Source organism: Chamaea fasciata, unplaced genomic scaffold (genome assembly GCF_029207755.1).
Source record: "Chamaea fasciata isolate MVZ Bird 193981 ecotype frontalis unplaced genomic scaffold, bChaFas1.0.hap1 SCAF_4, whole genome shotgun sequence".
Taxonomy (NCBI): domain Eukaryota; kingdom Metazoa; phylum Chordata; class Aves; order Passeriformes; family Sylviidae; genus Chamaea; species Chamaea fasciata.
Window position 1 is genome coordinate 60,653,133 of NW_027094089.1, and position 24,869 is coordinate 60,678,001.

The window sequence follows — 24,869 nt, forward strand, 5'->3', positions numbered from 1 at the left end:
TATTAATTACATTTACAATCATTTTAGAGTTATCCCAATGGGTAATATTTTGCTTCACGTGTGCACATGGCAGTAACTCCAGCAGGGGCATGCATTATTTTCCAACTGGGCAAAATCCTGCTTTCCACTATTTATATATATGTATGTATGTATAAATACATATGTGTGTATATATATGTGTGTATGTATGTATATGAATATATATGGAATAAATGAAACAATAACTATTCCTGTTGAAAAATCTAAGATAAAGTTTTCTGTGAATTCAAGTGGAAGCAGATTTACCAGAAGTTTAACAATCACTGACATTTACCTGATAAAAAAATTATGCTGTTGTATCATTGTGCAAGTATTTTTAAGCTGTGAGCTGGCAAGTTAAGGGCTACAGGTAAGAAATTACCTAGCAGCACCATTTGATTCATTCTGTGAAAGGATGCTTCTTTTACATCCAGCTGCACAGCTGATACACAGACAGAACTCTTACTGAAAGAGTCAGATGTCCCAGAAACCAGACTTTACACTAGCAAATGTCTAGTCTACAGCTCTCTAAATTTTACTAGTTCCTGTTTGCAGCTTTTTCTAATTACTTACTGCATGTATGTAAGGTTCAGCACACATGTGAGTTAAATGCACAGAAGAGCCACGGAAATTAGTGAACTGTTATTCATGTTTTGCAAGATACTTGTGTTATGTTTGAACATACCCATTCATTCTGATCTATAATTACTCCTAGCATAGGTTATGCAATAAGGCTTATAGTTATCACTTCCATATTTTTTCTGTCTATTTTTGCAGGTTTAGAAATAAAATTAACAAATAATTTAAATCTCTGAAGATGAATCCAACTTCAAAACTTCAACAAACATAATTCTGTTCATACTACTATACAGTAAACCTACAGCAGTAGCATTGCATGGGCATAATGCCACAATGAAGTAAGAGCAGAACACCATTGTTACCAGCACCATAACCTGTGCCAAAAATACCAGTTGTAACCTATTTGTAGAATGGCCGCAGAAAATCAGGCTTATTTTCAAATGCACTTGAAGATATTCCAGTATCTAGGGATACATGTCAATAGATTCCATGAGAACCGTCATGTCAATTGGCAGAAATAAACACCCAGTGAAGAAAGCCTGACTATCTATCCTCAAGTAATCTGACCAGAGATTCTTGTCCACAGAAGTTCATGGTTCCAGTTTTCCACGTGCAGAACATCCAACTGCTGAAAAACAGTATTTCTAACTCACCTTCCGTAATCTGAAGTGGAAAGAAACCCCCAAACAACAACAACAACAACAGAAACCCCCAGTCCTTTATTTATGAGTTAAATGTCAACATTCGTGTTTCTGTTCACTGGAATTGGGATAAACTAAGAAAGTTAGTATAACCCTTAACTCCTCCCAGACATATAAAGCAAGAAGTCATCAATTCCATTCAAATATCTTTTACATAATTAAACACTTCAACTAAAGCTACAAAAATCAAGATGGTGGACAACCCCAAAATTTCTGTTTAGTATTACTTTTTCTATTAAGCACATAAAAAACATGCCACCTTAATCATCAGTTGAAGTTATTTTAACATTAAACGTCACCACAGTCCTTTTGCACGTTTAGACACAATTATTTTCAAGGCCAAGTACAGAAAGGCACCATTGTTTTAGCCCCCATTAGAAGAGGTTGTTGAGCAAATGAGCTATCAAAAGCCTTATCCTATTCACTCATCTTCACAAACTACATCAACTACACTCAGATTGTTTGTTTCTTTCTTTATAAATCTGGCATTTTCAAAATAAAGCAGCAGCAAAATACTCAATTCAAAAACGTACTTCTGCAAAAAACATGTTATGCTGCACAAGCAATATGCTATTTCTAAGACACATTTAGCACATTCTTTTACTTTGACAAGTATATATGTGACTTGGACTCCTTCAGCTGAATTTTTATAGTAGAGAGTTAGTAGATGAATAAACTTAATTAAAAATACTTATTATTGGTAAAAATCTCTCCCACATTCACTAGCCATTTTGGATCAACTATGAGAACAGCCCCCAGAATAAACCATGACCATTTCTTGCTTACTGTTGACAGCAGTTAGTCTCAAATAATCAAGTCACTCTCAGCAAGAACCTGAAACCAAGAACTTTAGCAGACTAAAGATAGTTAAAAATTCAGCTAGTAAAACATGAAATTCATTCTTCCAGGTCTTGACATTTTAAACAAATTCTTAATTTACAAAATTAACTTGGGTATCATTAGCACAATCAAAATCCCACTATGGTACCTGGTTTCTTCTCTTTTATGCCTGCATCCTCAGACCACTGAAAAACAGTTCTTCTAAGAAGCATGTTGAAAGTTAGGAGCATCTTAGCACAAATATTACATCTTCATCATGTTTGATCCAACTCTATTACACTATTGATGTAGAACATGCTTCAGAATTACATACATTTATTTGGGTAGGCATATGGATTATAGGTGAGGAGATTTTTTTAAATTTTCTTTTTTTTTTTCTTTTTATTATCAGAGCATTTGCTGAAGTGATGCAATAACCAGAGAATCTGTTTAAAGCTCAGTGAGTGTACCCCACCCCATGAAACATCAGGACTGGTATTTAATTCAGTCATGAAGACATGAAAATGAACATAATACCAGGGTGTGGGCTTTAATCTTTATGCTTCAGTGTACAATATGTGGGCCAAAAGAAGAAACTACGTAGGAACGACAGCACTGAAAAAGCCTTTTAAGGATTTGAAAAAGCCTGACAGTTCTTTAAATAGCAATAGTATAGAAAAAAAATTGTAATACGATGCATTTGCTTTTTGACAAGCTTCAGTGGAGGAGACAACAATGTTGTGATGTTTTATAAACCTCGATTCCATGATTCTTGCAGGAGAAAACTATAAACAATATTGAGGAGGCTAAGTAGATAAGCCATTTCTCCTGTCGTTAATTTTTAAGACTGGTTTGGTGCCATCCACTATGCATGAACTAATTTATAATGCAGTTACATCCTGTCTATACATATTCCCATTTTCTCTATACTCCTTTTCTGAAGCTTACTCCACCACTGAGCTTGGGAAATTCTTAAAGAACACAGCACAGTTTATATTGGTAGACTTATATTCTACAAGAATATAAAAGGAATGGAAAAAATAAATCATGTTTTCTTTCTAAATTAGAGGATCGCCATAGTTCTATTTTTTTGTGGACAGAAGCATCAAGGAAAAACAGAACAGGAAAGGGGATTTGGATCAAAGACCAAAAAAATTTATAAAATCATCTAATGTATTACAGGTAGCTGATTCTCTGCTAGAAAATAAAGCCAGGTTCATATTAAATAATCAGGGTGCAAGAGAACTTCTATTGTACACGGAACATCCATGAGGTGAACTGTTTTGCTGAATAATTAAAATGCAGTATTAGGGGACACCAGTAGCTGAAACCGTGGCATGTTTCTGTAATGAATCTCTTTAAGGACGAACTCCAGAGAAAAAACAGGAGAGGAGCAGTGAGCACTGCAGGAGTAAATAAAGTCTGGTTTTGTCAGCTCTTCATCTTCTCCTCAGGATGGGAAAGCAAAACACCTACTATCTCTCTCCCTACAGCAAACTGAGCTGAAGGGGAAAAAAATGAAATACTGACCATATTTTTACGGTCTGTGGCATGAGACGTAGGAAGAGAATTTAAATATTCACCACTTTGTTTCTATCAGATAACATAACAGAACACTGCTGTTAAAAAAAAATAAAAAAAAAGAAAAAAAAAAAGATGGCAACTATTTATATCACATGATCAAAATGCTGAAGATACATACAGTCTCGTATTTTGAGGTACGACTATGCAATTATCTGCACAAGATCACAACTTCTATTTCTACTCCAAATGTGCAAGGTCCACTCAGAGTTTCCTTCCACATGCTTCATTATGCTTGCACATACAGTGTCTGTTATTATGGCCACTTCATGAATGGTTTTGAAGATGTGGGAAAAGATCAAACCACATTGAACATCCATGACTTACAGTAGTCCCTGCAATTCAGTGAGCTAGCCAGCCTTGAGCCTGCCCACATAGTACTTAGAAAGGGAGAGGGGGAATCTTTAGAGCAACTGAAGGTGCAACCATCTTGAACACTGATATTCCCAGCAATGTAGGTGCCCAGCCACCACCTAGACAAATGGCAGTTGGACACAAAAATGCCTGTTAAGATGTGAGACCTCATCCACCTCACCTCTGCGTTACTTGTTTTCTCTCCAGTTCCCTCTGGTGTCCTAAAAACAACATATTATCATGAACTCACTTGACTGCACTATCAATTTTGCACCAAGGCACTAGATGCCACACAAGCATTCTTCACATCCTTGAACACACTGCCTAGTGCCATTCATATGCAGTACAGCAAGTTACAGAGGGGCTGAATTGGCACTCAGTGCTTTTCAGGATAAGAACTGAGGCTTGGGAAAACTTCAGAAACAGCAACTTTTCATTAGCCTTGGCTGGCAGGGAGGATGGTCACTTGAAGGAAGATTTACAGAGCACTGGCATGACCTCCCTTCACAAACAATAAACAAGAAGAAAATGCTCAAGAAAAACATTATTTTACAAATAATATTGAAGACATTCACTCTGAGAAAAAAAGTTTTATAAAAACCTTCCTCCAAAATAGTTAAACTGGCCAAAAGCACTACTTCACCACTTTCATCAATTTGGAATCGCCAGCATTAAAAAAAAACAACAAAACACTTACCATCTCCAGGCACTGACATGAAATGGGCATCAACTCGTTTTTCATCCTCTCCATAATCATTCTTTGCAAGTAAGGTATAAGCACCATTATTCAGGTGTGTAGGATTGTCCAGCTGAAGGCAGCCATGGTATTCACTTTGATTGATAACATGTATTTTAGTACAGATGTATTCGGACTCATTCAGTACAGCTCCTTCATAGAACCACTGCAATGTGGGTTTAGGGTTCCCTTTCACAGTGAATGGAATACACCAGTGGTGGTCCGGGGTCGGAGACTCAATAAATGTGATGTTTGGTGCAACTATATCGAAAAAAAGAGTGAAGAACATCAGAATATTCTGAACGTGTCCTTCCTCCCTTCCCTGTCTTTCTTCCTCCCTCTCTCCTTCCCTCCCAAGTTCACACGGAAGTACTTTTCATTCTTCAGTACAAATGTTACTAGATGGAATGGTACCCATTTGAAGGATACTCACACAGGAACACACCTGCTCTGTCTAGAGTACTATGCTGAACTGAACGGAAGCCACTCTTCAGAAAGAAATAAAGCAAACTAGTTTCAAAGACTGAAAACATGTTAAATCACTTAAAATGTGTAAGGTGTGGGAACTTCAGTTACTGGATCACTTAGATGGAGGAGAAAGACATTTTAGCTTTACTTTGCTGAAAAAATGGTGCACAAGAGTGCTGAAGGAAGACAATAGTATTGAAAATATTTAAAATTGGCCAAAAGCAAATACTACTGGAAAGACACTCAGCTAGGAATACAAATTTAGAGATTATTTTCTCAACAGAATCAAAACCAGAACAGATTACTTAATTCTCCAGATTCTTCTGTCAGGGAAAAATAATTCTCTACTATACATATTCTCATCCTTGTTCAAACCTGCTAAATGCCTCAAGTTTACAGACCTCTTCTTTTTCTCTTAAGAGATTATTCCAACACCTTGCCCATTATTTTCCTTTATATTTATCCTTAGCTACATCCAATTTCTTCTAGTTATATTCCCTTTTATTACTCATTACAGTGCCAAGCTTGGAATCTCATTTACACTCTTCAAATACGTCTAGTTTATGTTCATTCCCATACTTACCTTATATCCAATTTCAACGTATAGTGTTTTTTCTAGTCAGAAGCACATGCTCAGCAAAATCTGCCATCTACAAAGTGTTCCATTCCCATCTTCAATTAAACAGAGGGTTGCAACTCTCTGTGTAGTACATGTTAAATGAATTCAGCCAATTCAACAATGAACTGTGTCGCTGTGTAGTTCATGTTAAATGAATTAAACCCGGAGCTTAGATCTAAGAAACAAGTTTTCCTGTATGCTGTATGGCCCTTCTCCCTTCCTTGGCCCTGAGAAATAAATGTACTATTCAAAGCTATGACAAATGAATTTACATCTGGCCATACAAACATTGAACAAAGCAGTTGTTATTTTAGGTAGTAAGAACTTAAACATGTGTAGTCTCGTACAATTCTACTAGCATTTTGATGCATTCACATTTTGCAATTCCTAAGACAGCGTGCATGTACATACACACCATTACAAACCTTCCCACACTGGCAGTGCCATTCAGTATTCAAGATTTCAGACCTCTACTTACAGATTCTTCTAACTGGAAGACAAAGCAGTCAGATACACATTTTTTGTAGAATACAGAGCTGAAAAGATAAATGCAACAATGGCTGACTGGGCTACTCCTAGCATCAACTGCAGTAGATAGTTCACATGCCTTAAGGGTTTCCATTTCAACGGCCTGAAGGTCCAAAAAAATACCCAAAACAGTTCCTGCTAATGCAGTTTCGCCTCCAGGTCTGTATGGAGGCCCACATACGTACAGAATACTGTAAGCTCGGCAGAGGCTTGGTCCTCTCCCACAATGTTCTCTGCTACACAGGAAATCTCCAGTCCACTGTCCATTGATGAAACATTCTTGATGGTGAGAGAGGCAGGGTTCTTATTTGTGTCACTCTAAAAATGATCAGAAAAACATGTATGCATCAACCACATCATTAAGGGTAAAGGAGAGGGAGGGAGTTACTGGCCACAGCTGAATAGCACTTTTCATTTTCCCCCTTTTTTAGCTGCATCTGTCCACAATCAATTAAAGCCTTCTTTTAGTGTCTTATCCAAACAGACATAAAACACCTACAGAAAAAATTCTAAGAGTCAGTAGCAGTGGATTCAAAGCTGCAAAATCCTGCTACAAACATTGCACTCAAACATGTTTCTGCCCTGTCACTTTCAGTCTGTGCCTTTTTTTTACCACTTTATCCTCTCTACACAATTTTTTTTCCTCTAATCATATAACCTTGTTCATCCCTCTCTCCTGCTTCATAACTGATTTCTACATTCTGCCTGTTCTCTAGAACATTTTCATCCTTTTTCTTCTGTTAAAACCTTGCTTTACTCATCCTTTTCTCTCTTTCCTTTAAATTTATGCTTCACATCTCTTCCACTGCTGCCTTCTGAGCCCTACTGTATCTTCACATTAATCAAATTTCTCTTGAAAGCTTTCTTTTCTCAAGAAACCTTCCAAAAGAAAGTGCATACCTTCTACTACCTAAGCTATTGCCTAAGTACTGTTTTATGTATTTAAGAACAAGCTAATTAAGGTAAGAATGATGATTCTTAAAAATCTTGATTCTTATGATTCTTAGAATGGACAGTGTCTATCTACAGCCTTAAATAACATACTGACTATGCAGCTACGTCACACTGGTTAAGCAAATACGTCTGAATTACCCCCCCACACAAAAAGCACTAGCAAAACTAATTTTTACTCCAATGTTAATAAATCAGGCCCTTCATTTGATCTCCAAATAATTACTATTTCCATACTTGAATTTTTCATAAAGAGCTAGACTATTTTCTTAAGCTGGAAAGGAACCAAAAATAAATAATAATTATGATAATTTTCAAAACTACTTTTGAGGTACTTTTTGTAATGTATGCTGTCAGTGCTACAGACAACAAAAACAAGTAACCCACTTTCACTATAACTGTAAAACTACAGCAACTTCAGGTGGCAGTCAACAGGAATATCTGGGAACACTCCTGCATACAGTACTGTGCAAATAGAATTTTGAACCTTGAGACGACACCCTAACTCCACTTGAGTTCAATGTCCCTTCAATCTCAATGTGACAGTAAGGGAGGGAGGTGGAAAAGCAAACATCCCTTTGCACATTTTCTTATTTCGCATTTCTCAGAGCTGAGCAGTGCTCAAACCTGGACTAAAAGCAGAGGGGCTGAAACACATGCTCAGGGCTGAAATCTAGAGCCAGAAAAATCTAAACAACATCAGTCAAACTATCCATCAACACAGAAACTCAGAACATAAAGGTAAGCTTTCCAGAACTAGAGCCTAGTTTTAATCTTTCCTAATGTCCCTCTTTTAAAATAGGTGAGAAAAAACACTGGAAAGACGCATACAAGATAAAGAAAATGAAGGCAGAAACTGAGATATGGAAGTGAAAGAAAAGAATCCAAAAGCAACGCTTCTAGAAAAGGATAGTTGGGAATGGCAAATAAGGACTAAAAGGATCATGCTCTTCTGCTACTGAAAAGACTGCTGTGCTCCATGGCTAAGGTTGTAGCCAGCCTGTATTATAAGCATGATGAAGTTATGCCAGGACAGAATACTCATGGAAAACTTGAAGCAAACTGACCATGGCATTTCAGAGATAGGAGGGTTAAAAAAAATTAGATGATCTCACTTTTTGAACAGAGTCCCACATTTGTTTTGGCTCCTAGAATTAAATTTTTTTGAAAATTTTTTAGAAGAGTGCAACTTGGCAGAAGTTCCCCAAACTGTTTTAATTTCTTGTCCTTGATGATGATTGGTGCCTTGATGCCTTTGAGGAGTTTTGTAGATCAGAGAAAAATTTAAAAATACAACTAGAGTTCTGCAGAGCTCTTACTTATGAAAGCTGGGATGAAAGACAGACTACTTAAATTCTATACAAGCCTGATATAATGAACTTCAGAAAACAAATATACAAACTATGAGACCCAAGAAGTCCTGTCTCCTCCTCACTGCAGGAAGAATTTTGGAAGCACACTTCCGCCACCTGGCACAGACCAAGAAGCTTTAGGCAGTGCACACCATCATGAATATAAGAAAGCAAACGCCATAAAATCATAATAAACATGGGTTTTTCCTGTAGTGAAATAATAGCAATTTATGAGGTCAGCAGCTGCTTATACGCCCCTCTTTTTTCAATATTTCCACCAGAAAGGACTTAAGCAGCACGGAGTTTACAAAAACAAAAAATATAAAGAGACCACAAAATAAAATTTCCCCACCTAGATGATTTCAATGAGGAAAGATATTCATACATCATTAAAAAAAAAAAAAAACAAAACCAAACAAAACAGAACAAAACCAATCTGACAGTCTTTAAAGTAAAATCTTCAATTTCAAGGCTTTCTGTTGCTGCTAAGTGTGTTGAAGAAAAATTAAACAACCCACAAAATATTTACAATCAAATTCCAACACACCAAATTATGAAATGAAAATTAAATAAAATTACAGAAGCAAATACACTCAGTATAGATTTGATTTAGTCTCTGTAGGTATGTATCACTGATAATAAGAAAGTCTTTGTGTTTCAGTATTCTAATTCATATTACTTCCAAAAATTTACATTACTCTCATTTTGAGGTGAACATCCAAAAAACCAAAGTATAAATGAGAATCTTGAGAAACAAATGTCTGCCATCCCCCAAAAGCACTGCCACAGTCACCCTGGATTGAAAGTAACTGGAACATAAATGTAATCCCCAGATTAACTTTCTATTTCATCTTTTAATAGAAAGTTAACTAGAGCTGGACAAGAAACTTCATTCCATCCTTCAGCAGGTGTCACTTGTATTGCCATGTGCTTGAACATAAACCTTACCTCATGGTTTGAAACAAGATTAGTTACCACCCAGGACACATTTGGGGGTGGCCCACCAGTAGTATCACAGTACAATGTGATGCTCTTTCCTTCCACCACGGTGATGTTGTAATTGCTTAAGTTTGCTGAGGGCAAGTCTATGATAGAAAAAACAACACAATAACCCAAAATACATTTGTATTTGACAGAATAGACACCATGCAACTCTAAGCAAGCCATATAAATGCAAGCACTGCATCAAATATTCACTATAGTCAGTACTATTCAGTAAGACAGTACAACCAGCTCTTTGGAAATAAAAAACTGCGATCTTTAGCTGCTATGTATTTTCTGCACCTTCTCTGCTTCAAATCCTGAGAAAACATTACTGCATGTGGAAATACATTAACTAGTTAATTATATAGGAATATATGTCAGGTGCACAAACAGAAATTATCTTAACTTCAGTTTCTAACTTCAAAATGTAAAAAAACCCTCTCACTTGACTCTTTAAAACTAGAAACTGTATCTGTTTCTTTATAACAGCTACAAAACAACCTCTAACTTCCACTGACCTTGTGGTATTTCCACTGTTCTCCACAACACTAACAGGAAAACCCCATTAGCCCTCGGTATCCCCCAGGAGACTGCAGCCCTCTCTCCCATACAGAGACATAGCTCAGAGAGAGCGGGACAAAACCCAGATCTTAAGCTCAAAGGGAGGAAAACAGAGAACTTAAGAGATTGAACTAGAGAAAGGAAAAGACAGAAGAGAGAGTTAGCTACCGCAAAGAGCTCTACTCAAGGCACCTCAGCTGATTCTCCTGTTGTCCTCAGGAAAGCAGAAAAGCAGTGAGATGGCAGCACTCATCAAGAAATAAGACCAGTTTTTACAAGAATCAGGACTTCATCTCCATTTTACAGAGCTAAAAATCACTCTGTGCCTTGTTCTAAGGCACCCAAAGCAATGGGAATTTCCCAGAGTGCAAATTTACGCTGAATGTTTACAAAAACACGAGGAATTACAGAAGTACCCTCTCCAAAATAATACTAGCAATATCAGTAGATTTCAGGCACAGAGGAACTCACATTTTGTATTTATTTATGTAGCAAATAATTATGCACCATTCTAGAAATAACATCTTTCTTAAAAGATACTGTCATCATGTGAAACTGCTACACTCTGTAAAGAGTCTTTGTCTCCTTTATAAGGCATTTCACATCAACTTTTCCAGGCAATTTTACTTGCAATTTATCATCTCAAATAATCAAGCTTATCTGCTGTGCAGGACATTTATGCATGATTTTGCAATGACTTTTCTTTTTCTGAAGCAACAGCTGTCTTTGGTTTGGTTTTAGTTGAGACTACAGCAGTTTCAGCATGGACTTGATGGTACAGAAGTTTAGCAGAGACATTTTTCTTTATGCAAAAGATCCAAAACAAGTAAATAATCATCAAATCACTGTGAACACATTCACAGGTTTGCTGGAGGTTCAACAGAAGCTGGATGTACTGGAAACCTCCCTTAAATTAGTTCAATAAAAAATAACTAAGTGGAAGCAATACAGAACAGAAGATGAATAGTTTTCCAGACAATGCTTTCTTGCCTAATAAGATTTGAAGATCAGCGCAAGTATATAATAACTGCTCAGGCAATTCTCACAGAGTTTTAAGTAGTGTGGTAATATGATTCCCATTATAGGCATCATGGATTTCTTCTATTATATTCACAATATAAATCATGTGTTGAAGTTTATTGAGACAGAGCTGGAGAGTTTGTGTGCCTTGATGCAGTAATCTGTGAGAGAAGGTAGCCATCTGCTCTAGCCTGCTGTGAATTCAGATCTCACCAGTGTCTGTCAACTAGCTGAGCAGGAAATAAAACTAATCTTAGGGAACATTTGGATATTAATTATGCTAGTTAGGGAACAAAGGGAGAAGTAATGAGAATTATTGTTTGCTTCATAAAGTTACACTTCTGCAACACCTCTAAATATTGTTTCAATTACTCTTGCCAGACCTGAACATGCAAAGAGAATAAAGATCCCCACTCTTAACTCCACCACCTGGGAGAAGGTCTACATGATAGATTAGCATTTCATTGTGCAAACTGGCACAGTTCCTACTAACACATCATTTCATGTGAAACCTCTCATGCAAGCAAAAATGAAAACAACTTTTGTCCCTTAGAGCTCTCCTTTAAATAGCTGTTAAGTTTTGAGGCAACCTCTTCCTGCAATGTGTTTATTTATAGGATAAGCAACTGAAGTTTAATTCCTCTGGTACCGGCTCTGGTTCCCACCCAGAACTAGATCTAGTTCTGTTTATTTGCAAAAGTCTGCACATGTCATGTTGGTTTTACATCTCAAATGGAAACAGCTACATCATGCTGCATCCTGCCAAAAGGCTATAAAATAACAGTGCTTATTATTCTGTGTTCAAAAAGTTATACTAAAAAACAGTCGCAAAGCCCCTGCATCTAAAAAGGTTCAAAGAAGTGGAACAAAATGGAATGGAATTAGAATTAGAGATAGAATAGGTTAGAAATCACATTATTGTGTGTGATTTCTTTTACTCTTTTCCCCAGTCATAAGATGGGTGGAAAACACAAGAATTGTCTAGGAATTCATTTTTTCTGGTTAGATAGATTTAGATAGTGTGCTTTAACTGCAGGTAATTTTGCTTTTATTTCCAATGGCACCTAGACTGCTCCATAGCAGAATCCACACTAGTTGAGATGTGGCTCTATTTGGGAAAAGCAAGACAGTCACATAAGGCCTCATCTCCACATGTGATACGTTGCCTTTACCAGCAAAGCAATGACACTAAGAAACAACATCTGTACTGAAAAATAACTCTATGTTAAAAAAACACAATGGACCTTAACATACAAAAATGCTCACTTTGTATACCCCATGTAGTGTGAGACCATTTATATTGGTCAGTAACACTTTGACTCTTACAGAACTACAGAGATACCCAACTATGCTGCCTTTACTCCCTAGTTAATTTGGTTAAATACAGTGTTTTAGATTGTTATCAGTTTTTGTCAATAGGGACATACATTTTAAAGAACTCTGTAAACAGCAGTTGATACAAACTATCAGAAAACATACTCAAACACTTTTGTATCCTGCCAGCATAGTAAGATTAGACTGTAGCATAAAGGCCTGTACAAGGTAGACATGATACTATCTTTCCCCATCTTGGTATCTGTCAGACAGATTACTCCCTGCCTCAAAGGTCAAAACACAATCTCTGTCCCAAACCTTGATAGAATTAATTATTATAACTCTGGATATCAGCAAAAAACCTGCTAGTACCTGACTGATTTTTCAAATTTGCTATATTCTTGGCCTTAACCTTCTGCAGCAATGTGTTGTATACAGGTGTATATGAGTTTTATGAATTCTGGAATCTCTCACTGACATTCAAATTTACTGAGCACTCTCCTGTTCTGGTGGAACAGAGTAAAAAGAGTTTCTGAGTGATCTTTTTAAGACCACTTTGTTTTATTTTGTTTTTAAATTCCTCTTTCTTTTCAATAACCCATTCAAAGCTTGTCAGTCTCTACAAAAATGGGAAGACAGAACCTGCTACTGAGAACTTCAAACTGTAATGTAGAGAGTAACACAGGTTGAGGCGTGAAATCGTACACTAAAATCCACGTGTTTCCATTGCACACTGGTACATAATAGCTTTGTGCTTTCACTGTATACAGAATGTATCTTCTCATATTCAGTATGATTACACTTTATTCCCAGGAATAGGCAGCTCTGGATTAGAATAAGCAGTCACTTCCCTCACCCCAGCACAACTAGACAGAACTGGAGACAAGCAGGAGGAACTCATTTATGTCAGCTGAGTCTCCTCACATATCATCTCATGCTTTAGGAGAAACAAACACTCCTTAAAGTAGGGCTTGGAGGAGGGGGGCCATTTACCTACACAGACCATCATTAGTGCAAAAGGATGGCCTGAAGCCATCAGAGAGTGAAACTGTCAAGCATCACTAGGGAATGACTCACGTCTTCCCCGGGCACAGCTGGGACTTCAGCAACCACAAAACCAACACTTTGGATGCCATTTTCAAAGGTTACTTCTAGATTTGGCTACACAACTGTCAACGGAAATTAAGAAAATTAATGTGCCTGTATTCCTAGAGGTTTTTCCAAGTCCTCATGCTGCTACTTATTACTTTCTAAAGAAAACTTTAACTGGCCTTCCTAGAGCCAGACTGTCACTATATGACAAAGGAAGGATATGATCTATTAGAGAAATAAAAACTAGTCTGTAACTCAACTCTTAGCACCAAGAACTTTAGCCAGCATATTAAAGGAACATTTAAAAGAAGGTGGTCTTAAGCCAGAAGAAGCAAATCCACCATTACACCAAAGATACTGTTTCACAATCTGCAGTTATAAAATTTTTTACAAAATTAATACCAGATTCACTTTTTCTGCTCCAACTTTACTAGCTCAGTTCTAGGGTTTTTTCAGCTGTCCAAAAACCTTCAAAAATTCTCTCAATATTGTCAGTTAGCCTCACTGATAACAAAGAAATTACATGATGAAAAATTAGTACCTGAGAGAATACTGTAAATTCAAGATGGCATTCATTTATGCCATCCTTTGCACACTAAGTCCCTGATTTTACTGGTCTTTCAACAAACTCCCAGGAGTCTAGACATGACAGAGTATCACTAAATGGTTTTCAATGTGGCCCAGGTTGTCTCCTTTTTCCATGGTGTGCTTTTGGAGGTCAATTTGTTCTGTGATAAGAACAAGAAGCTACCAAGAAAAAATGACAATTTTTTATGCATCTGATTTTTAACCAGGTAATTTTAATCCTCACCTGAAATCCTTAAACATCTTTTTAATAAATATTTCAGACACAGAATGATTAAAATAATAGTGAGGCACCAACCACCTATCAAATTGAACCATTCAAGGCAGCCTACCAGAACCACTGATTTATAAAACATTCACTGCAATTCTTAGGGTACAGTGATTTAAATCAGTTCTACTTCCCTCACATAAGGTTCCAATACTGTTCAGGGTTCTTGGTTCCCCTGCTTTGGCTTTTTCACTCTTGGGATAAAATGTATAACCTATTACGTCACTAAAGTACAGCCTGGCAACAACCACTTGTACTTTCTCGAGCCTGAAAACAGGATGGTTGACAACGCAATTTATCATGAAACTGTCACACAGATCCACAAATTTCAGAGCTCTTACTGGCTCAAAACTGGTTTTATCAATGTACGCATAATAGGATAGGATGATACAATGTTTCCTGTGTCATTCTACTGAAATTGTGCCTTGTTTCAAAAAGCAGTAATGTTGTGTCTTTTCCCATGTAATTTCAAGGGTTTAAAAAAAATAAAAAAAAGCTGCAAGAGACTTTCTAGTAATTCTAGCTATAAAGATAAGAGCTGTTGGATATGGAATTCACCTCTTGGGTTTCACTTTAAAAAAGCCTGCAACCAACAAGCACTGAGCCAAATTTCCAGCCTGACTGTATTTTCAAAGAAATGTAAAAAGATACCCAAAAAATTTACAACCAAAGTATGAATGAAAGAAACACAAGCAATTGTTTCCATTTCCTGTTGTATCACAACCACAGAATCAAAATGCTCAGTAGATAGAAAATTGCAGAAATCTCAGAGAAGTTGTAACAAGATGACAAGCACAAACTTATTCAATGATGATTAAAAAAATATGTTAGGCAAATAAATACAGAATCAACAGAAATAAAGAACATTCAAAACAAATTTTCTTTCATCTTTCATTTATCTTCAGGAGCCCAAAGATCCCCATCTCTATTTTTTTTTTTCTGAAAGCTCTAAAATCCCTTTCCTCTACAGTCTTCATTTCACAATACTAATCACCATGCACTACTCTTCATTACTTCACTAGGATTTTGCCATCATGAACAACAAAACTTGAAATTTCCAGTGGGTTAAAATGGAAAGTAAAGGCATTAATCTTAGAGGTATAAGAGGAACAGATGAAAATAAATCTGGGATTATGACCCATTTCCCCAGATTTCCATACTCTGCCCAAAGTGTGCAAATGTAAATTTTAAAAAAACCTACCCTGGATCAAAATTTCTTCAAATCTTCAGGAGAATATATAGCCACTGAATAAAGCGCTGAATCACCACTGAATAGACATAGGCTTGCCATGTGGCGCAGCAAATATTGATGGGTGTTTTTCACAATGACCAAATGTTCCAATGGTAGTTTGCACAGGTCTGGCAGAATGTATTTCTGTCAGGAGGCAGAGTGAAAGATATAGCAGCTCACTGAGCAACCCAAATATTTTAAATTTCTAAATGAAATCTGCCTCCTCTCATGGCATGCCTGATTGACACTTTCAACTGGGAACCTGTACAGAAAACAATTAAACAAGTACAGTCTCTTTTAGAAAATGATGAGTCTAATTTAAAGTATGCTTTGCCAGATCAAATCCATTATTACTTCACCTTTAAACACTCCATCACTCCATAGTTAACTAAAATTTTCACTAGAAGCAAACTTCTTTACACAGAGCCAGCGCATGCCAGAGCAAAGACCACAAGACTCGCTAACTCATCTTCACAACCATGGCAACAAGCACTGTCTCCAGGGAACTGTCATGCCATTCAGGGCTTCAAATGCCATCATGAATGCAGTGCAGCCAAAAACCACCAACAGATGTGCACCTGCACAAATTTGTCTGGACACCAAGCTGTCATCTGCAGTCAACCTCTACAGAAGTTCTGAAGGTTGCTGCTGATATTTCAAACCAGATGAAGGGCTTACACTTACAAGGTTTAGGTCAGCTGCTTAACTTCTTCCCAGGACCTTTCCTGTAAGGCCCCTAGGTGTAGTCTGGATTCTAATAGGAAGGTGCTGACTAAAATAGGATCTTGCATATTATTACCTCGTCCCAGTAATAATATAAAGACGTCTGCAAGAACTTTGAGTTAAGTGTTTTTATAGAAGCTACCAACATTATCAATAATTCCCTTGCTAGCAGTATCATGAAGGTATCCAACCATGTTTTTGGCATAGTTAAAGAAATTAAATTACATCTGGAGAAATCATTCTAACATGGCACTTTAGCTTCAGCTGATCCACAACAGCTGTCAAAAGAAAACAAAAGACAGGTAGGGCCATTGGGCTGAATATGTCAGCCACAAGCTTGAAAGATGAAGTGAGAGTTAAACAACCTTTGAAGTGTGAGTTAATGAGGCTCAAATCAGCTTATGCAAACCTCTAACAAATTCTTATTCACTAAGTGTACGTAACATAGTTGCTACTCATGTATGGTTATCTGCAGAATTTCGTGTGTATCCAGAAAATACTCAAAATAATGCTGACCTGCCTAATGTGGCAATATGATAAACATGTGATCTTGAAACAGGAGCATTTTCAGAGAACAAAATAAAAAATTAAAATTATGGGTTTCACTTTTGGTACCAAGTATAGCATACGCCAAGTATATTACTGAAGGGATGCCTTGAAGAACGGGCTCCCCTTTTAAAGAAAACAGCACTTTCTTTAGACTACAGGGTAGAGTTATCGAGTCATCAGTCTTCACCTAGACAGAGCAAAGTAAGAATACCACCAGAAAAGAGTCAAAGAACTGTTCTCCTTAGCAGATCAATACTCCACACGTACACAGATGTATCAAGTCAGGCACAGAGAATACCTCAGTAAACCTGCACAATGTCATGAGTTCAGAGACACCTCTTTCCCTTTGGATAATGCTTTATTTCTTTCTATTTCTTATCTACCTTGTATTAAAAATCTCCTTTGTTGACATTAAAGCAGAACTTGAATCAGAATTATCAAACAAAAATTGGTGCTTTTTTATTATGAGACATTCACATATGCCACATGTAGCTCAACTATCATCATTCACAATCCCTGATTTACATAGATGACCATGCCTAAATATCTGCATGAAAGTTGATATTTGATTCACAAATAGATAAATATTCCACATTCAGAAGGAAGTTACATACGTATCTTTGAAAATGAGATTCCTGTTGCCTTTTCAAACTCCATAAATTTTTGGTTATTTCCACTTAAAAGACAGAAAATTCTTTTAATTAAGTTTGGAAAATTTTCACTCAACTTGAGTTAAACCCATTACTGTCAAAACCCCATTACTGTCAAAGTCTCATTTAAAATGAAGCCTTTCACATAGTCCACAATAAGAGGTAAGAATTAAACTCTTACAGAGAAAATAAGAACAGTTTCCCACCCTACATCATGCACCATATCTAGTTCTTGTGCCAAAATAAAAAACACAGACTAGAGAATCCATGAATATTCGGAAACATAAACACTGAGAACATTTAAGGCTTTTTTTAAACTCACTTAATTTTGCCTGTAATATTCTCCTTCTAATAGTCTTATCGTTAAAATCTGGCTGATAGTGGAAAAAGATGTCAACACCCACTGGATTTTGCCTTTGCTTGTGGTTTTAGACTGCATTGTACTGTGATTGTCTAAGATCTAATGCTTCTTTTATTGGCTCAGTAATACTACAAATCTTTTCTGTAAATTCAAAGAAATAAATGTGTCAATCCTTCAGTTTATCTTTTTTCCTTCTTAGGATTTATAACCACCTGCCTCCAGTCTCAGATTACCTCTAGCACAAAATTATTTATTTACCTCTAGCACGAAAAACAAAATCACCAGAAACAGGCTTAAGTGAAGCTGGACCCAGTTCCAGACCATTTTCAGTCATCTGAGCAATTGCCTGTTAAAAATCATGGGTTTCCTCAACAAGCAAGAAATGCACAAGCAGTTACTTTAGCTTGAAAATCTACATTACAACAACTTCTGAAAATTTTTCAGTCATACACAAATGTCTTAGTACTAAGAGTAACACCACAGTACTTTGTGTGCAGGAGGAGACAGGCAAAGAATGTGAGCATTCATTAAATCCCATAGCTCTTAGGCCAGACAACAGTTCCACTGACTGGCTGCAGATGTAAAGAGCCAGTCAGTCTAAACATACCTTAGTGATATATAAAGGAAATTAGCACAGGGAGCTAACCTGTGACATTAGATTGTAGCTAGTATACGTGACCAGTGACAAGAAAGAAAGCACCTAAAGAAACAGTATATGAGAAAAAAGCATCCAAAGCTGGCAGTAAGCAAAACTGAAAGACAGATTCAGCACCACATCTCCATATACAGAATTTAATTGGCCAGATAAGGCAAAATGCCATTAACCAGACTGAGATGAAGAGCAACACAAAATCTGCACAGGACTGCAGAGACAGCTGTAGAAGCCATGGCTTTTCCCAAAACACCAGAAGATAAAAAGACTTCTTTCAGTATCACTGAAATCAATGATAACAGCTTAGTAACTGAATGTCTACCAGAGAGAGCAAGCAACACATTAACAATTAGTTAATTGCCCTGCCTCCCTGGCATTCAGTGAGTTCCAGGTGATCTGCAGACTGAGAGTCTTTTCAGTGACCTTATGCAAGGCACAGAACAATCCTCACTTCAAAGGACTTAAGACACTGGTGGTAATAGCTACCAGAGCTTAGAAGCATTCATAAGAATAAAGTGTATATTCATTTATTTCTCTTTATTGCTTTTCTAATGCTATTTATCAGATGGAAACAAAAAGAGATATCCCAGGTGGTGGTGCTGTCAATGCTGTGCAGACAACTGGCAAATGCTCTGAAAATGGCAAAAGTGAACACCACCATCTCTATACACGCAAGGCTCTACTATGGTAGATGCGACTTGAAAATGTTTGACATAGTAATTACATGTGATCCTAAAACCTAGAAGAATTTGACAATTTTCATCATATCTACACACATTTCAAATGCAGCTGGAAAAACAGTTACTGATTGCCACTTTTAATATTGCAGCAGGAAAGGAGCTCCTAGATAGTGAGCATACCTGACTTGAAACCTCAAGAAAATAAATCACAAAGTTGATGACATCTAAATGGCATTCAATCTTTAATCAGCACATTATTGAACACTTCCACCGTACAAAGCGTTAGCAAAGTACCACAGAAATGTGGTAATTTTCTCATCAATTACCTACAAACCAAAGCCCTATGATCAAGAAACCACATTGGCCTCTACCTGCTTCCCAGTAAGATTTATTTACAGCACACAGCAGAAAGACATCCTATTATCAAAACATTTATTACATACTGTATAGGCCTCTTCCTATAAAACTATGAAGTAGTAACACCTTAACACAAAGAAGAGTGCACAATTGCTTAGTTTACAAATTGAAAAAAGAGAAAAAAAAAATAACAAATTCAACAAGGAGATGAGATGAAACCACTTCATTAGCAGAGAAAATTAGAAAAGCAGTGACAATATTTTACTAAAAAAATGCGGAAGCCTACATGCCCAAATATTTTGCTTCACATCAAATGGAATTAACAAACATCACAGAGCTCATACGAAAAAAAGTTCAGTATGTCAAAAGCTGAATTCCTCTTCTGTTTCAGTTCTACATATTGGCCTCTCAAAACGTTCTGGAAATGAAATATACCAGCTTCATCAGTGGTTTTGTTTTGGAACTAAGTCTTGCCCTTTAAAATACAGAACAGCATCTGCAAAGGCACTGAAACCAAGAGCCATGAATTGGATTTTTCAGATATCTTCCAGAACACAGACTACAAATATGGTCATTGCTCTTTACCAGGGATTCTCCACTCTATGTCTAGGAAAAGGATACATTGTCATCTTTATTAAAAATCTATGTCCTGCATTGGTTCATTTTGAAAAAGTAAATTAAGAGAAAGGGGAGGAAAAATTATGTAAAATTTGGCGATATTTGGATGCTGTAAACTAACAGAAATGATTTGTAGGCATGTGCTGGCATCCACTTAGATCTACAATACAATGTGTGTTTCCCTATGCAAATTACACATACTGCAAATTCCAGTCTAAATGTTGTATATACTCACCTTCCCTTTTCCTCTTCTACTTGGAATTACCACCTTCCCTTGTCATGACAAGTATTTTAGTCAAGATATGCACACAGGATGCACGCATGTGTACACACATATGCACCTAAAGAGCATCCAGGGCTCAGAGACAAGCCTGTTTTGGCTGCAGATGGTTAAGAAATCAGGGTAAAGAACTAATCTCTCACAGGTTTAATTCTGGGTATTTAACATCAAAAGTTTTCAAAGGAAAATCCTAGCAACCTGGTAGCTTCTAGATGTGCCAGCCAAGAATGTTACAAAATGTGCTGGAGTTTCTCTTTTGCAATAATTGATCTCAGTCCAACAGCTGAACTCTCTGCACCCAGCACATTAATCTACCTTCTAGTCCAACCAGCTGGAGCAGGAGGTTGAGTCTATTTAGCTCAGCTAGGTATTATATCTCCCATTTCAGGTAAATCAGACCCTGGAGCACACAAGACCAGCTCTGCAGCTCACAAGACTCCCTGAGTTTTTTGACTGCACAAGACACTAACCCCATTTCTGCCACCACACCTGGCCCCTAAAAGAAGCTGGGCACAAGATCAACAGTGATATGAGACCACAAAACACATTATTGACACTAAATACTGCACATCCTGGGCCTGCAGTGGTCCCCACCATGGCTGTTCTTTGCAGGCAGCTGCTATTGGAGGATGCCACCCCACCACACAGGCAGTGGAGAAAAGGACACTCAATAGGCAAAGACGGAAGGAGAAAAGGTATAATTTCTCCTACAGGTCACATTCACTTTTAGCTTTTCGTATCCAAATCAGTCCTCCACAAAGATCCCCTGGCTCCCTTCCCTTTCTGCCTGCCTTCCTGCTACTGGGGACCTCAGCTTCCCACTCAGCTTCCAGAGTCCAGCAGATGTGACAGCATGTTAGAAACACCCCATTTATGCCTCTCATACACAGAGAAGGAGAAATCTCCAGCTAGTGAGTGAAACCTTTCCCCAGCTGTCCCAGGACAATATGTAGGCAGCAAAACCATATATAAAAAAGGCAAGTAGATGGCCTTACAGTCATATAATTTTTCCTTTTTTTTTCCTAGATCCATATACCTGAAAATAATATGCTACAATATGCCAAAGCCATGAGCTTGATATAACTTTTGTATAGCCTTTAAAGTGAACTCAGTAGAGTTTTATTTGATGAAGAACAGAGCTGTTGCTAATTTTTTCTCAAGTAGCATATAGTTCTGAATTTTCTTCCTATAGTCATAATATTAGTATTTTTGAAGGAAAATAATCACTTCAGTACCTGTAAATACCTGAAAAAAAATCAAAATAGGTAAAATTGAGCTATGAATGTCTATTGAGCTTGGAAACACTAATATTTAGTTCAACAAAGGAACATGCATTCTTTATAATACCTGTGTGCTATCTATAATCAGTATTCTGTTTTCTTGAACTTAAATAATGGTACATTCTTAAAGGATCAAGAGAAAAATGAACAGGTTTACACAAACTGCTGAAGGGTCTTGAAGGCTTGCCTTATGAGGTGTGACTGAGGTCACCTGGCCTGGAAGAGACTGAAGGGAAACCTCACTGAGGTCTTCATCTTCCTCATGAAGGGAAGAGGAGGGGCAGGCACTGACCTCTTCACACTTGTTACCAATGACAGAACTCAGGGAAACGGTATGAAGATGAGTCAAGAGAGTTTAGGTTGGATATCAGGAGCATGGCTGGGCACTGGAACAGGCGCACCATGGAACTGGTCCCAGTACCAATTCTGTCTGAGTTCAAAAGGCATTTGGAAAATGCTCTTGAGGACATGGTGTTAATCTTGGGGTGTCCTATGCAGTGCCAGGAGTTGGACTCCATGATCCTGATGGTTCCCTTCCAACTCAGAATATTCTGTGATTCTATGACTCTATGAAGTTCCCAGAACCATACCGTGTGGGGCAAAAGACCACTGAGTGGTTAATATCTCTATTGAAAACTTTTCCTTTAAAGCATTGTTGTCGTCCTGAGAAGTACTTTGTAAAAAAACATGTTTGTTTCTCCCTGGCTCACAATAATTTGCTCACAATAATTTAGCACTAGTTTTATGTTAAAAGAATATTACCGCAGTTCGGGACCTTCATATCCAGCAAGGCTGTCCTCTCATTGTTCTCATCTATGCAATATAAGTCCTGAGTTTCTGTGTAAAACTTGGTCTCTTGAAATTTCTTGATCCACATGATTTCACAGGAGCACTTGAATGGATTGCCCACCAATATCCTACAGGAAAAAACATCAATTTAGAAGGCAAAACATGCCACGCATATAGAAAAAAAATGAGGGGGAGGGGGGCTCCAAGCATTCAGCTGGGTGAAAACACAAGTTAGTTAGGTAGGTTAAGGAAGGCAGGTTGAACCCTCTCATTAAGAAGCATAAGGCATGCATCCTTGGTAAGCTCAGTGCAAATTAAGCTGCCAAGGTGGTAACAGTTTCCATGTAGGGAATTAAGCACTGCATGCACTGAGGACCCAGAATATCATAGGCAACACAGATCACACAGGGGATTCGGCTACTATTTCCAATTCAACAGTGTAAATCAGGAGCCCGTGGAGAATGGTCACTCAAGAAGCTCCATTTTATTTCATAAATCAGGAAGACATTAGAATTCATCTCTTCTACGCCTGAGCCACCACACAGTTACCTCAGAAATGGTTTATTGCTGTGCAGTGGCAAATCCTTTATAAAGTCAAACAGTCTTGGATTATGCAAACACTCTAACAAACTTTAATCACAAAAAAGGATTTTGCCTAATCTTTAAAATTCATCTACAACACTCTAGAAAAACCTCACAATAAAACCATAGGCAATGTCATGAAGAAATACTAAATGAAAAAAATGGCCTGAAACAGAAATTGATATGGTACCTTGCACAGAATTTAAACCACAGAATAGCAAACTTATTAATTTCTTGTTTTAAAATTTAAGAAAACTACACAACAGTGTAATGCAATTACATGCATGTTAAATATGAACAGCAACATGTCTACATAAACACTGACCAGTATTATTTTTCCTTCTACTGGCATACAAGAGATCCAATAAAGCGGGTGAGCAAATGTCTGTTTAAGGCATTTCATTACCAGCAGAACAATCATTCTTAACAAAGTTTCATGTACAGAAGGTCAAATTTCTTGCAGAACCTATGCTCATAAATGCCTCCTGAAGATATGAAATGTGCAAATCATGAAAAAAATGATCTTATTAGAGGCATAACCTGTTCCCTCAAAAGCCATCTCAAGTTCTTTGAGGAGAAACAACTGCAGGGATCCTCAAAAGTGTCTGAAGGAGCAACTTGTATTCACAGAAGTCATATGCTGGACTTTAACACACAGCATGAACAAAAATTGTTTGTGCAAGACATTGTATGAACATGATGATTCTGCGGGTCAAAGCCTATGACATGCATTTTCAAAACAGTGACATTTACTTCCATCTTCTCTTTCATCCTAAGGCTCCCTGGTAAAGAGAAATTTCTCTTGACCAGTGGCTGAGCAGTCTTCTAGTGTTTTATTATGTGCTGAACCCATTGAGGGAGTTAGGCACATCATTGGCAGAATGGTGGACGCATAATGACCCTCTCCAGACACTTGTGTGAAAGAAAAATACTGACCTATGGAAAGCAAATTCTGAGTCTTTACCTTGTTTGGTCTAATTCTACAGCTGCAGTTCATCTGCTCTAGAAGAAACTATTCAAGGTGGCATCTCCTCCTCTGTAATACCTGGTGACTATCATCTACTACACCCTATTGTAAACTTCTCATCCCTTTACATTTTGATTTGCAAGAGTACTAACAGGACAAACATACTTGTTTATCAGATTTAGGGGAAGTTCTTCAGAAGCTATCTATGGCAACATTCATATCTCAGATTCACCTACTAACACTTCTTTCTCTCCTGTTTCTGATCTTCCAGCTATATACTCTACCTCAATTTTGTTTCCCCTTTTTCTCTCAACTTGCACATTATCATGCATTGTCTCCATTCCTCAAATACTACTCTCTTTAACCTTCACACTATCTGTTTTTTCCCATATCTGGCTCACCCCTACTACCTTTGCCCTGCTTCTTCATGCAGAAGCAACAGAACAACAAAGGGCATGGAGCAATGGGAGAGCTTTGCAACTAGCTTGTCTCCTCCTTAGAGAGCTCACCACTGCCAAGTGATTAAAGAGTATTCCAGTGAGCAGTGTTCCCTGGGCCACAAAGAAAATAATTATACCAGCTTAACTATCCACAAAATATACCTAAGGGGCCTAACCTCT

At 37.4% G+C, this 24,869-nt stretch overlaps 1 protein-coding gene across 7 annotated transcripts in view; it reads right to left on the reverse strand.

Annotated features, from left to right (window-relative positions):
- The window catches only part of NTRK2 (neurotrophic receptor tyrosine kinase 2), a 196,713-nt gene that overhangs the window by 144,471 nt on the left and 27,373 nt on the right, over nucleotides 1-24,869 (reverse strand). For all 7 annotated transcript variants that reach the window (XR_010720522.1, XR_010720521.1, XR_010720520.1 and 4 more), the window contains exons 5-8: nucleotides 22,674-22,828; nucleotides 9,655-9,791; nucleotides 6,589-6,721; nucleotides 4,750-5,049 (exon numbers count right to left, since the gene is read on the reverse strand). Coding sequence is in view for 4 of the 7 variants with exons in the window: in XM_066181743.1 (XP_066037840.1) it covers nucleotides 4,750-5,049; nucleotides 6,589-6,721; nucleotides 9,655-9,791; nucleotides 22,674-22,828 (725 nt within the window). In the remaining 3 variants the exon portion in view is untranslated. The remainder of the gene's footprint in view (nucleotides 1-4,749; nucleotides 5,050-6,588; nucleotides 6,722-9,654; nucleotides 9,792-22,673; nucleotides 22,829-24,869) is intronic.